The following is a 13,648-nucleotide window of genomic DNA, read 5'->3' on the forward strand; positions in this document are numbered from 1 at the left end:
ATTTCAAAATCTGTAAAGTATCCTAATTTACATATGTATATAATTAAGCCACATCTTTCGTTCATGTACTTATTAAATAGGCATACATTGACAATATTCAGGAAGCTAGGGACCTTATCTCTCACTATTGAGATCATGTACAAAAGTAATAATAGATGTCATCTTTGTATCTCTTTTGTGTCAACTCAAAACTTATGTAGCTTTTAAAATCACAATTTGATCGAAATTCAATAATGATCTATAACAAATCTAATAATAATTTTAAAAGGTATATCGATTTTGGGTAGAAACAAGGAAGACATGAGGGTGACATCTATCATTGCTCTAGGTACAATGCCTGGTTGTGATTTGTGCAAGAGAAATGATATTTAGTATCTCCCATACTTCATTTTTGAAAATCAACCATTAAATCTGTAGGATCCATAGATCGAGGTGTTTCTGCCAACACAACCACCCCTTCCTTTCTCTCTCTCTCTCTCTTTTTTCCTAATTTTTGTTATATATATTTTTAAGTGATATGCCAATATGGAGAACATTTACCGGCTCATATGCATCTCAAGATGTTGCCGATGAAAGGAGTAATATGATTTGGCAAGAAGGGAAAGTTCAGTCCAAATGGTCGGACCCTTTCAAGTGATAGGGATTGTTAGCTTGGTGGCGTATAGAGTTGAATTGCCGCATAGATCTACATGTCACAGTTGCGAAAGTGCATACATGATCCTTCATACATTATCAATTTCGAGCCTCTTGATATGAAAGCTAACTTGACATATGAAGAGCTTTGGTGCAAATTTTGGATCGCAAGGAGCAACAGCTTAGATCAAGGACCATTCCATTAGTCCAAGTTTTATGGCGAAACTATGGAGTGGAAGAAGCTTCATGGGAGCTTGAGCAGGATATGCAAGATCAATAGCCACATTCTTTCAAGTAAACCCAGGTATGAACATACTTTATAATTTTATCCAAGTACATTTTTTTTACTTGAACGCATATCTTGGTTGTGAGCATGTTTGCGAGGTAAGACTTAAATTTCAAGGACAAAATTTTTATAAGAAGAGAGGGATGTAGTACGCAAGAAAATATTTAATGGGTTTGTTACGATTAAATAAAAATAAGATGGATTAGTATAGCAAAATCACACTTGAAAATTTAATGGAAAAATTCTATTAAGTTTATCATGATTAAATATAATATTATAGGTTAGTGTGGTAAAATAATATAAGATGGTTCTATTCTTATAATATTATGTGTCTTAGTGTGTAACCCAAAGGACAAGGAAAATTGGCATTATTGGGCATACACATAGCAACTCAAGAAAAGAAAATAAAGGTGACAATATAAGTCCCAAGTGTGAGTTAAATCTTTAAAGTCCAATTTACTTTTACATTCATTTAAGCTAGAGAGGCATTTTTGACTTTTTCATTACTAAATGAAGAACCATATTAGGTAAACCCTTTTGGTGTTTAAACCCTAGGTTTATTAATTGTTTGTATTAATTGCGTTTAGAATTTTAATTAACCCTATATTTTCTATCGATTCCATAGATAATGGTGTTTAGGTACTAAAGTGTTGTGCGACAATTAAGATTATGTTATAGATGTGAATTTAATAAAGTTAATTGTGTAATGTTAAATTGCAATCATACGTAAGTTTGGGGGATCATTTTTAATGGTCATGGATTTGCAAGTATATTACTTATTGAGGATGATACTACGTTTTTTATGCTTTAATGATTTAATATTCTAATGTTTCGCAAGTGTTTTACTTAGTAAACGAAAAAAATTTTGAAAGGTATTGAAAGCACAATATGAATGTTTTATTCGAGCTGATATGTTATGATAATAAATGTTTTATGATTACTTATGACTTTACATGTTTTAAGATATGCTTATCAATTGTGTTGAAGAAATGATGATGAATGTAGCATGAATATGAAACATAAGAAAAGATTGTTTTAATGCATATTTCATGATCATGAATACGTACAAGGATAAATAAATGAGTATAAGAGATTAAAGTATTGGGGCTTTTTCCCTGGATTACTGATCGAGCATTCTCTCACAGCTGAAAGAATCAATCCCTAGTATTACACCAAGGGATCAATCCCTGGGGGGCCAACCCTCAATGTTGTTGTCCTAAGAATGTTATGGGTGACCAATTCACAAGTTATTGATTAAGCATACTCTCACAGTTAAAGGGACCATTTCCTCATGATGATCTATGTATGTTAAGCGAAGGATATCCTAAACAGCTATCGGGAACAAGTTCTTAGAGTGACATGATGAGAAAAAAAATGGAATGAATGAAACATATGAAAGCATGCATGCATTGCATAGTTTATGTTGATGTTTATACAATGTGATTTACCAGTGTTAAGAGTATATTTGATATTATTTTAGGGTTATTATGTTTCCTTATATATTATAGGTTTCTTGCTTATTACTCCTAACCACTCTATATATAGAGGTCACTATAATCATATTACTTACACAATCATAATAGAAGAAATGTAGTCTTATATGCTTCTGCTCTCTCTTTCTCCTCTCTCTTTTTCTTCCGCTTCTAATATATTATCCAATATATTTAACATGGTATCAGAGCCACCTTCCGTGGCCTTCAATAAACGTCATTGACGTTTTCCGGCTCTCCCTCCAGCGACCTCCCAATTCCGGTCGTCGGCGCCTTGCCAAGCGGTTTTTCGCTCACAATCCGGCGCTCCCTCCGGCAACCTTCCAAATCAGGTCATCGGCGCGCCGCCAAGCGATTTTCCACTCAAAATCTCTTCCACTCCTTTAGATCTACAGATCTGTGGAAAATCTGCAGCCATCGGCCCTCCGAGCTCCTCCGGCAATTTCTGCCATAGCCAATTGTGCCGCCACCGTGACTCCTATCAGCCAAATAACCACCAAAAGTGGTGTCTCGGCCCCAGAACGGTGGATCTATGCAATCTCAGTTTATTCCAGCATTGAACGCATTTCCACGCTTCGCCCTCAGAAACTGCCGTCTCTCCAACACGCCTCCACGTGCCTCCACCCATGCTGGATCTTCGTGGTTCTTGCTCCGTTCGGTAGATTGGTCGCTGCTGATCCCAAATCCGTCGAGATCGCCGCCATTGGACAACCGACGCACTGCCACGCTCAGGCAAGGGCTACTGCACGTGGGCTTCACGCGCGCACGCGTGGCACGCACCAGTCAACCCTCCTCGCGCATTTGAAACACGCGCCTCAAGCGGCCGTCAGCCTTGGCTCGTGCTTCCCTCTCTCCTCATCTGCCACGTGTCCTCCAGATGTGCCGCCACGTCAGCTGTAATTTTTCTGCCATGTGTTAGTTTTCGAGAAAAAAAAAATCACTACAATCCGGATCCAACCATTTTCGACAGAATCCAAAACCAGTTCCAACAGGGTCATCGGGCTAAATCGGATTTCCACAACCCGGTCCAATACAGGTTCCTAAACCGGGTCACCGAGTCAAGCTCTCTTCAACCCAATCCAAAACTGGTTCCAACCGGGTCATCGGATCTCCACAACCCGGTCCAATACCGGTTCCTAAGCCAGGTCCCGAAGTCAAGCTCTCCAAACCAGTCCAAAATTGTCAACCCGATTCATCGGGTTAAACCCGGTTCATATAATTTTCGAGTCAACCATTTTAATGCTCCATGGGTTTTGGCCATCTTTGGCCCATTTAACCGGCCCAATTGATTCAATTTCTTCCAGACTTCAAGCCCAATTTCTTCAAGGCTTCAACCCAACCAGCAGCCACCCTCAGCCACCTACTGCCACTGCCAACCGCCACACCGGCCACCTCCGGCGACTTTTCCGACGATTACCAAAAAAAAAAAAAAAAATCCCTTCTTTTTTTTCTAAACTCAATAGCTTGAGTTTGAGGGGGGATATTGGAGTATTTGAGAAATTACCTGAATCCAAGATTTTCAACCCAACGGGTTAGAGCAGGGTTCTACCGCTGCCAGCCTCCGGCCGCCCAACTCCGGCCACAACTCCGGCAACTTTTCCGGCACCAAAAAAAAATAAAAAAATCTTCTTCTTTATATTTCCAACCTCAATTTTATAAATTGAGTTTGAGGGGGGATGTTAAGAGTATATTTAATATCATTCTAGGGTTATTATGTTTCCTTATATATTCTAGGTTTTTTGCTTATCACTCCTAGCCTCTCTATGTATAGAGGTCACTGTAATCATATTACTTACACAATCATAATAGAAGATATATAGTCTTATATGATTCCACTCTCTCTCTTCTCTCTCTCTTTCTTCCGCTTCTAATATATTATCCAGTATATTTAACAACTAGGTATTTCATACTAGAAGTTTCTATATGCATATATATGTTTCTAGATTGGGAAGTGGAACATGTGTATACACTTACAACTAGATGCATAAGACGCTTTTGTACAAGTTCTTGCTTAAATATGCCCATATACTTATGTTTAGCTTGATGCAGTGGAATGTATGTACGTATATATATGTGTATAGTTGGGTTGTATATATGGTATATATATGGGTTTTTATGTATATATTTCCAAGCGCGAGATATATATATATATATATATATATATATATATATATTCTTATGTTTTAAGGATTTTCTTTACAGTGTTTACATTATCAACTACAAAATGCTTTAACGTACGTACGTTTTGAGCCTGCATGCACGCACCCACCATTCATGAATGGGTAGCACAAAATATATATAGCTTGTGAATGAAAAATAAGTGAATAAACATATAAGAATGAATCTGATCCTTTAATAAATTTTGTTTAAAATTAATAAAAAAACATGGCCTAAAAAGTAATTGCATGCCTAACCAAGGGCTCAACCCACAAGGGTCTTTCTAGACAAGTACAGAAAAGGTAATGCCAAAGAAGTTGACTTGCATATGGTAGACATGGGAATCCCATGCTTCCCTTTCCCAAATATCCCTTTGAAAAATGGCCAGAAGTATTGCAACAATAACACAAAACACAATAACTCCCCTAACCCTGACCCATGCCCATCATCAGCTGGTGGTTGCAACTTGAACAAGATCACAACAAGTGCAGTTAAGTGTAACAGCAAAATGGTTGTGCCTAGCACAAAAAATGGGGACTCGTCGAAGGTGAACCTACCAGCATTATCATCATTGGAAGCATCACTAGATTGGACTTTTTTTGTCACTTCAAAGGCTGTCTCTGATATTCCTAAGAGCTTGAGTATGACACTCAAAAATCCGAAGAAACATGTAGTCATGGTGGTAATTCTTGCCATTCTTTGGTTATTCCACCAAGCTCAAACTGACTGGCCAATTCGTAGCTACTCGGATAAAGTATATAAGTTATAAATGACGAAGAGAGCAACTAGTATATAGAAGGCTGGTGCTTCAAACTACAAACACATATTATATGCTTTTAAACAGAATAATAAATATATGAAATAGATTTTGAATAAATTATTGTTCATGAGCTTATTCAATATGCATATCTTACTCTGTTGCAATTTCCATTTTGAAATTAAGATTGAATGACATTTCACAAGTCTTGAAAACGTTTTCAAATGTTTCAGTCAAAATTATGGATTAACTACTTTCTAGTTTCTACTATGTATATCATGTATATCCATATTGCCTACATACGAACATAGGAGCACTTCTCATGTAGTCTTTATCACAATTTTCAACTTACATGACCTAATTTTTCAATAAGCGCTCAATGGCTTGTTACTTGTATCAGAAACATTTATTGATATTTAGTGACCTTAATATAAGAAATTGATAGTTTTTTAATTTTGAAAGGTAATTACAAAAGCGATGGAAGTTAAGAGGGATTAAGTAAAATTTTCCCAAAAACTAATTAGCTCCAATTGAACAACCGAGTGTAAAGTTATGACCATTTGAAGCTTTAAGATTTTTTTTGTGCAAAAAAGATATGAAATGTATGTTAGTTATTTTTTATGCCCCTTTATTTGGATTTTTATGTTTTTATTTTTTTAATTACTTGGAGAGGTAAAACATGAATACACAGGATTCTTTAATTTTTATTTTTATTTTTTTGTAACTTTGTATCTTGGCGGCACTTTGAAAGATATTATTGATGATATATGCCTTCGTTGGACTATTGTTATTAACCATGTATCTTAAACAATTCTCACGTATTATTTATGTTAACTCGTGGCATAATTCCTTGTTTCTTTTTAGGTTTGGATTCCTTTTGTCGGCTGTTTTTATTTTGTATTAATTCAACACAAAACCAGGCCGAGCTTACGGACTTTATAAATATATAATTGGCCTTTGATGATGTTAGAAGGTCTAGAAGGTCCAGCAGCTGCCCATCATAATCACACTATTTTAAGCTCACGGCCTTGTCTGTGGAAGAAGTCATATTTCTCACCCTACAGCTCGGCAACCGCTAACATATTTAATTATCTATTTCATGGTATCATCGAATGTTCGTTCTTCGAGGTTCAAACGTTTGTTCTTCTGAGTTAGAAGTACCTTAAAAATCACCATTAAATCCTATTTTCATGCAATAATAATCCTAGCTCCTACATATATATCACAAAAGTCCTAGAATATTAAAGTATACCATACACGCATTGATCAAAATCATTATATTATAAGCACTTAACAACCGTTTAATCTGGCACACAAATCCCAACATACAAATTCTAATGTTCCCATGCACGATTCATTTTCCATAAAGCAACTTATTTAAAAAATCACATGTTTTCTCTTAACAAACAACTAATCATACTTTATGTACAACTTAAACAATAAAATATGCATAAAAACCAAGAGGTTAAAGATGAGTTACTCTTAGGTGGGAGAACAAGGGCTCAACGGATAGTGGTCTTTCTACACAAGTGCAGAAAAAGTAATGTCAAAGCAACTGACTTGAATATGGTGGACATGGGAATTCCATGCTTCCCTTTCCCAAACAGCCCTTTCAAAAATGGCCAGAAGCATAGCACCAACCACACACTACACAACACCTCTCCTAACCCTGACCCATGCCCATCATGAGCCGGTGGTTGCAACTTGAAGAAGATGGCAATGAGTGCAGTCAAGTGTAGCAGCAAAATGGTTGTGCCAGGCACAAAAATTGGGGACTCGTCGAAGGTGAACCTGCCAGCATTATCATCATTTGCAACATCACTAGATTGGTCTTTTTTTGTCACCTCAAAGACTGTCTCTGATATTCCTAAAAGCTTGAACATGACACTCAAAAATCCGAAAAAACATGCATTCATGCTGATAATTCTTGCCATTCTTTGGTTATTCCACCAAGCTCGGATTGACTGGCCAGTTCGTAGGTACTCGGATAAAGTGTATAGGTTGTAAATGACAAAGACAGCAACTAGTACATAGAATGCTGGTTCTTGGACCTAGAAACGCATATTATAAGCTATATATTAAAATGAATAATATATGTATGAAATAGATTTTGACTATGTTATTGTTCATGAGCTTCACCTCACCTTTGGCAAGAAGAAAGAGTTGGTGATGATACAATACGCTGGAAGAGTAGCATAGCATAACTCAGGAATGCTGCGTAGCCCCCACAAGAACATCCACAAATAGACCAAGCACTGCCTAAGTTGGAGCTTCCCGAAGAGGGTGGCAAATATGGGACAATTTTTGCTTAATAGAATTTCAAGCAAGCCCGTGGCCCACCTCTTCTGTTGGGTCATTGCGGAAGAACCACCACCGGAACCACACCCTAAAAAGGCTGGAGGGTCAGGTGTGCAATAGACTGACCTCCAACCCCTTCTCTGGATTGATAGTCCAGTTAAGACATCTTCTGTCATCGATCCATATCTCATACCCAACTAAATTGGGACAACCACAAACATATTATAATAATTAATTACTAGATAATTAATGACCAGAGTCTAATAATATATTATATAATATATGAAAAACTAAAATTACGAACACAAAAGAAAAAGGACATGTGTGTGTTTATATATATATATATGGGTGAAGTAAAACAATTTATTTTTTTTTTGCATTAAAATATTAAAAAAAAAAAATTTCCTGCACGGCGTGCTAACCACGCCGTGTGCTCTGAATCACGACTCTATATATATATATATGAAATGGCAAAAACAAGTTATATTTTGGGGAAATTTCACTTACCCCCTCAAACTTTCGCGCTTTTTGCAGACACCTCTACATTGTTCAAAAACTCTCACTTTAATGTATCTAACTTTCTTTTCCTTCCACTTTGCCCATTTCATTAGGATTTTCTGTGAAATCCTAATTGAGGAGTGTGAAATTATAATTTTGTCCTTATTTTTTATTAAAAAATAATTTTTTTAAAAATAATTTTGACCTATAGGTTTACTCGTGGATCTAACCCACCCGTATTGTGACCCACATGTCATATTATTATTATTATTATTATTATTATATATTAAAAAAAAAAATAGTGACCCACCGAGGGTCACAAAGTAACCCATCCGTGTGTCACTTTTTTATCATTTTTTTTTAATCATTTTTTTAATATAATAATTATAATAATAATTTTTTATTTATAAATAAGAGTACATTTGAAACTTGAAAAAAATTTATGAATATAAAGGACTTTTACTCATTTAATCGTTTGATTTAACTACAAAATCCTAACGGAATGGGCAAAGTAGAAGGAAACAAAAGTTGGATACATCAAAGTGAGAGTTTTTGAATAATGAAGAAGTGTCTACAAAAAGCGCGAAAGTTTAGAGAAGTAAGTGAAGTTTCTCCTTATATTTTTCATCACTGACCTTTGTACCCCAGCTAGTACCATATTCGTACTCGCAACTAGTGACTCTGTGTGCTTCTTCAATAATAGAGTCCTTAAGATTGTAAGCCAGATTTGTCTTCCCTTCCAAAGCATGAGCAGCCGATTCGATCAACTTCTTTGAACTCCCAAATTTTGAAAGGATTTCCTCAGCCAATTTGTCTGAACAAATAAAAAGGCACAAAATACTAGTATATTATATTATGTTTCATATATGACCTTATCTATAAATTTAAATAATTAAATCTATGCAAATATGATAAGTGATCACAATAATCCGGACAACCTGTGTTTATTACATTAGGAAGAGGATTTATTCTTCATCGTTTTAAATAATTAAAATATTCTTGTAATAAAGTTAAAAATTAGGAAAAAATCTTTAGCCTCCTCAACTATTACTCATTTTCAAATTATTTAGGGCCTCTCATACAATAGTATGAGAGGCCCTAATGTCACTTTTAAAAATTTGAAGCCTTGAAAGTATAAGTACAAAATGAGTGATAGTTTAGGGAATTAAAGTGTATATGAGTCAAGCCAGGCTTATATGAGTTGGAATAAATAAGCGTAAACTTTTACTCAAACTAAGTTCTTTTAATAAATGAATTGAATTCGAATTAAATTTGAGATTGACTTATGTGCAGAGTATAATGCTAAAAATCAAATTTTTATTTTACAATTATCTCATAATATTAACGGATAGTCTCAACCAATTATTGGATTAGCACTTATAAAAAAGAAAAGAAAACAAAAATAAAGGGTTGAGTGGGGAATATATATATTTACACCCTAGACTTTACTAAAAAGAAATTGAGATAGGGTGTCATGAAAATATAATCTTGGAGAATATTTTTTTCATAACTTAAAATATCAAAGTTAATTGCTTACCATCAACCGAATCTACATTATCTGGGGATAGACCATATATAATTTTCCGTCTGTGGAAACAACCTGTTCCGTTGTAAAACACTCCTTGAATTCCTAGTATTCCACGTACCATATACTATGTACATAAACAAAATAAAATCAATTAATTACTTGACCAATTAGTGCATGGGTATAATTTGATCTTCATTACCAGTTTCTCTTTAGTCAGAGATTGAAGGTAGGCATATATGAAAGGAGTAATAGTACTATTTAGTAGACTGTTATAGGATTATCATACAATTAGAATTACGTGACTCTCAAATCAGCCCTTGATTTTATTTTTAACTTTTATTTTTTTTACAAGTGCAAATTCAAGGGTTGATTGTCACTGCCACATTATCAAATTGTATAGAAGTCGTCTAACAGTCTACTAAATAGCATTGTCATATCAAAAATCATGTTATTTAATTATAGAATACACAAAAAAGCAAAAAAGGTAATTAAAAGAGAAGACTTATTTATAAGGAAAGATTTAAATTTGACTCACTTCGAAGAAAACCACCATCTGATTGCCGTAGGGATCATCCTTTAATCTATCATAGAGCACTTGTGGGAATTGAGCAAACGCAATTTCCGTTTCACTATTGGGATCTAGTAGTAGGCACATTGCATGAAGAACAACTTTTGGGTTGTTGACAAACATATCACAGTCTACGTTAAGCATATAGGGAGCATTTGTTATCAATCCAGAGACTCTCGTCTATATATGATAAAAATCAAGAGAGGTGTTAATTAGTTATATGACATTGATATGAAAGGATAAAAAGAAGTGTTACACATCCGTCTCTTCCTCATCTGTTGTTCATCCTGTCTCTATTGTTTGAGGGATCAAAAGATATGAACAAGAGACACTCGACTAGTGTTTTGTTTTTTTAGGCAAGCCGTGCTCAACAAAACATCTTACCAGGACATTCATGGCACCCGCTTTGTAATTATGTAGATGCGTATGCTGCTTCTCCCTAGACATATAAACCAAATGTGGCACCCTATCTGGAAGATCCTCCTTGTTCTCCAATATAACCTAAAATAAGATTATCTAAATGAGCCCTTTTGCAAATTACATATAACTACCCCTCTAGCTGGAAAACCTTTCTAGTGATTCCTTGGATTATTTTGTAATTTGCACATGTCCCAACCAAATCAATAATTGAGTTTAATTTACCTTGATAATACTTGGATGATTCTCACGTTCTACATTTGCAAATTCTGCAAATTCCCCCGTACACGCCACTGAGTTTTGGGCTGCAAGCTGAATTTTCTGTCCAAGTTGCTCGTACTCATCCTACAAGACAATTAGCAAGTTGTGCGCGAGTGGCAGGCATTTCTAATTGCTAGCTGTCCTATCACATTTATCAAAAAAATGCTACAAAAATATTGTCTTAAGATATATATATATATACCTTGATCCTCATCCATTCTTGTCGGAATTCCCAAGAGATATCACTGGATGATAGGGTGTCATTGGAAAAGTATCTAAAAGGAGCCCTAACTTGAATATCGTACTTCTTACAAAATGGAACCCAAAGCTTGGCAAACTTTGAAGCCTCGACAAGAGAGTAAAAAGTGAGAAGAGAACAAGCATCATCGGAAACATAGCAAGCAAGCTTGTGAGGTGGATAATCAACTGCCAACAAAGAGAGCACAGTATTTATGGTGATGATAGGAGGTTCAAGAACAGGGTCAGCAGTTGTCACAAACATATCCACCGACCGAAGCTCGATTGTCCTAGCAAGAAAAATTGATATATGATTAAATTCAACGCGATCTCTTTCTATGATATGCTTAAGCTTTTGAGATAGTAAAAGTTACCGTTGTAAGAGGTGGTCCGGGTACGTTTTGTATTCGACGGGATTCCATTTGGTGTTGATGATGAGAACCCAAGCGATGGTGAAGGATGACTCGCATAGGAAGGCAAGCAGCCAAGTGAGGCCATGGTCGTTGAGGAAGAGAAGGCGATAAACAAGGAGAGAAAGGAGAAGGAAGAAGATTATGACATCAAAGATTCTTTGTACGGTGTTTTTGCGCTGGATTCTTTCATATAAAGGAAGAGTGGTCGAAGTGGCCATGGAGGAAGAAAGAGATAATTAAGAGTATGTCTGTTCAATCTATTGAAAGTGTTTATTCATTTATACTAGACCGAGTTGTTGTGTAGAGTCCTCTGACTCACACGTGTTCAACCAACACGAATCCTATGGGCTATAGCCTTCTTTGATGAGGGGAGATGGTCAACATGAAGTTCTGAGACGTAGTGGTGAAGTCACGTGGCCTAGCTGCAAATTCTCTCTCAACAATGTTTACATACTTGAATTCCTTTGTTTTTAGCTGACACAGAGCGACATGGTGATAGAGAGAGAGAAAGCCGCCGCTTGGTGTGACAAAAACAGCGGCAACTTTTCTCACACTAACACTTTTTGAAGTGCCATCATTTGGAGAATTTAGACGTCTTTTGTTGAGTGAGATTTTAATTTTGAATACATATATATTTTTTAAGTGTTTTTGTTGTTTTTTTCTCATATTAGGTTTTAGACTCACTATTCTTGAATGAGATCTCACTTTCCTTGTGTTCTTCTGTTTTTTTTGGTTTTTTTTTTTGGCTGCTTCTTTTCCTAATTGCATTCTCATAAAGTTATATAGAGGTTTTTTTACTCTCGATAGTTGTATATTCGTTCTTTTGGTCTCAATTATTGGAGACTAATAAGGAATACATTTACATACTTACCCAAAAACAAATAATAAGAAACAAAAATTAGACTTCTAGTAAGGAGGATCCTGCAAGAGCAATTAAGGATGCTTCCTGGCCAGACCAGAATGGTCTCATTTTGTAATGTGTAGCCTATTATTTTTCTATTGAAAAGAAAAATGATCAGTAATAAAGTATTTTAAGTATTATTTCATATTATACAGTATACTATATTTTAAATTTGAGAGGTTGAAACTCCCCCAAATGTCCTTTCAGTGTGTTTAATTAGTATTTTATTTACTAGTAAAAGACAAAATTGTGAACTGGACAACATGGGTGTGTTTGCCAATGGCGTACTGTTCTAGGGCCTCCATCAATCCCAAAAAAAAAAAATCTTTTCACTTCAAAATTAATCTCAACATCTCTACTTTTTATACCACATTAATCATTTTTATTATTATTATTTAAATAAAAAAATCAATACAAAACAAATTTTTTACATTTTTCCATAAAATATATATTTTTTCACTTTTTTCCACAAAACATTTTCACTAAAACCAATCAAACACTTATTTTTAGAAAAAGTCTATAGTACCGGCCCTAAAACCGTATCGTTCCAGGGCCATTGGCAAACAGGGCCCATAATATCATAGACAGGTTTATGTGAAGCTGAGGACCAGGACCACTATTATACCATATTTTTGAATTCGGTAAAATGATGCCATTATTTTTATTTATTGTTTCATAGCGGCAAGTGAAACATAATTATATGACATATATAATGGCTGATGTCTATGTCTCCTCTACTATTGCTAGTGACTAATAAATGTAAATTCAAATTCTGACTTATTAATTATATCTAAATTCAAGATATTATTTTTATATTGTATTAGTGACATTGTGTTAAAGGAGGAGTTAGCTCTTTCTTTGATTGTATGATGGGGTTGTATCCCACCTTATGATTGATTATTAATAAAACTTCAAGTCTTTGCTAAAAAAAAAAAAATTCTTGGCCACAATTGACAACACCAATCAGATTTAATTAGTGTTTTAAGCCAAAATCTGGTATTAAATTTAGTGGTCCAAGACATGTAGACATCACCCATCATGTCATATGTTCACCAATCAGATTTAATTAGCGTTTTAAGCCAAAATCTGGTATTAAATTTAGTAGTCCAAGACATGTAGACATCACCCATTATGTCATATGTTCTCTTTTTTTGATAAGTCTTGGACTACTAAATTTAATACCAGATTTTGGCTTAAAACGCTA

The 13,648-nt window shown here is 35.1% G+C and overlaps 1 protein-coding gene across 1 annotated transcript; it reads right to left on the reverse strand.

Moving 5' to 3' along the window:
- Positions 1-6,808: 6,808 nt before the first annotated feature.
- On the reverse strand, positions 6,809-12,077 carry LOC132183363 (cellulose synthase-like protein H1). The gene is made up of 9 exons (XM_059596792.1): positions 11,505-12,077; positions 11,096-11,420; positions 10,858-10,977; positions 10,600-10,716; positions 10,183-10,395; positions 9,657-9,771; positions 8,755-8,933; positions 7,468-7,818; positions 6,809-7,374 (listed from the first exon to the last, which is right to left on the reverse strand). The coding sequence occupies exons 1-9, from the start codon at positions 11,759-11,761 to the stop codon at positions 6,826-6,828; spliced, it is 2,226 nt and encodes a 741-aa protein (XP_059452775.1). The 5' UTR covers positions 11,762-12,077; the 3' UTR covers positions 6,809-6,825.
- Positions 12,078-13,648: the final 1,571 nt, after the last annotated feature.

This window comes from Corylus avellana, chromosome ca5 (genome assembly GCF_901000735.1).
Source record: "Corylus avellana chromosome ca5, CavTom2PMs-1.0".
NCBI classification, from domain to species: domain Eukaryota; kingdom Viridiplantae; phylum Streptophyta; class Magnoliopsida; order Fagales; family Betulaceae; genus Corylus; species Corylus avellana.

Bases quoted from the DNA above. Each gene is read 5' to 3' on its own strand.
- LOC132183363 (XM_059596792.1), bottom strand. From the start codon at position 11,761: ATGGCCACTTCGACCACTCTTCCTTTATATGAAAGAATCCAGCGCAAA. The intron at 10,396-10,599 runs GTAAGATGTTTT...TATCATATATAG, and splicing joins CGGGTGCCATGAATGTCCTG to ACGAGAGTCTCTGGATTGAT. The intron at 9,772-10,182 runs GTGAGTCAAATT...TTATGTACATAG, and splicing joins AGATGGTGGTTTTCTTCGAA to TATATGGTACGTGGAATACT.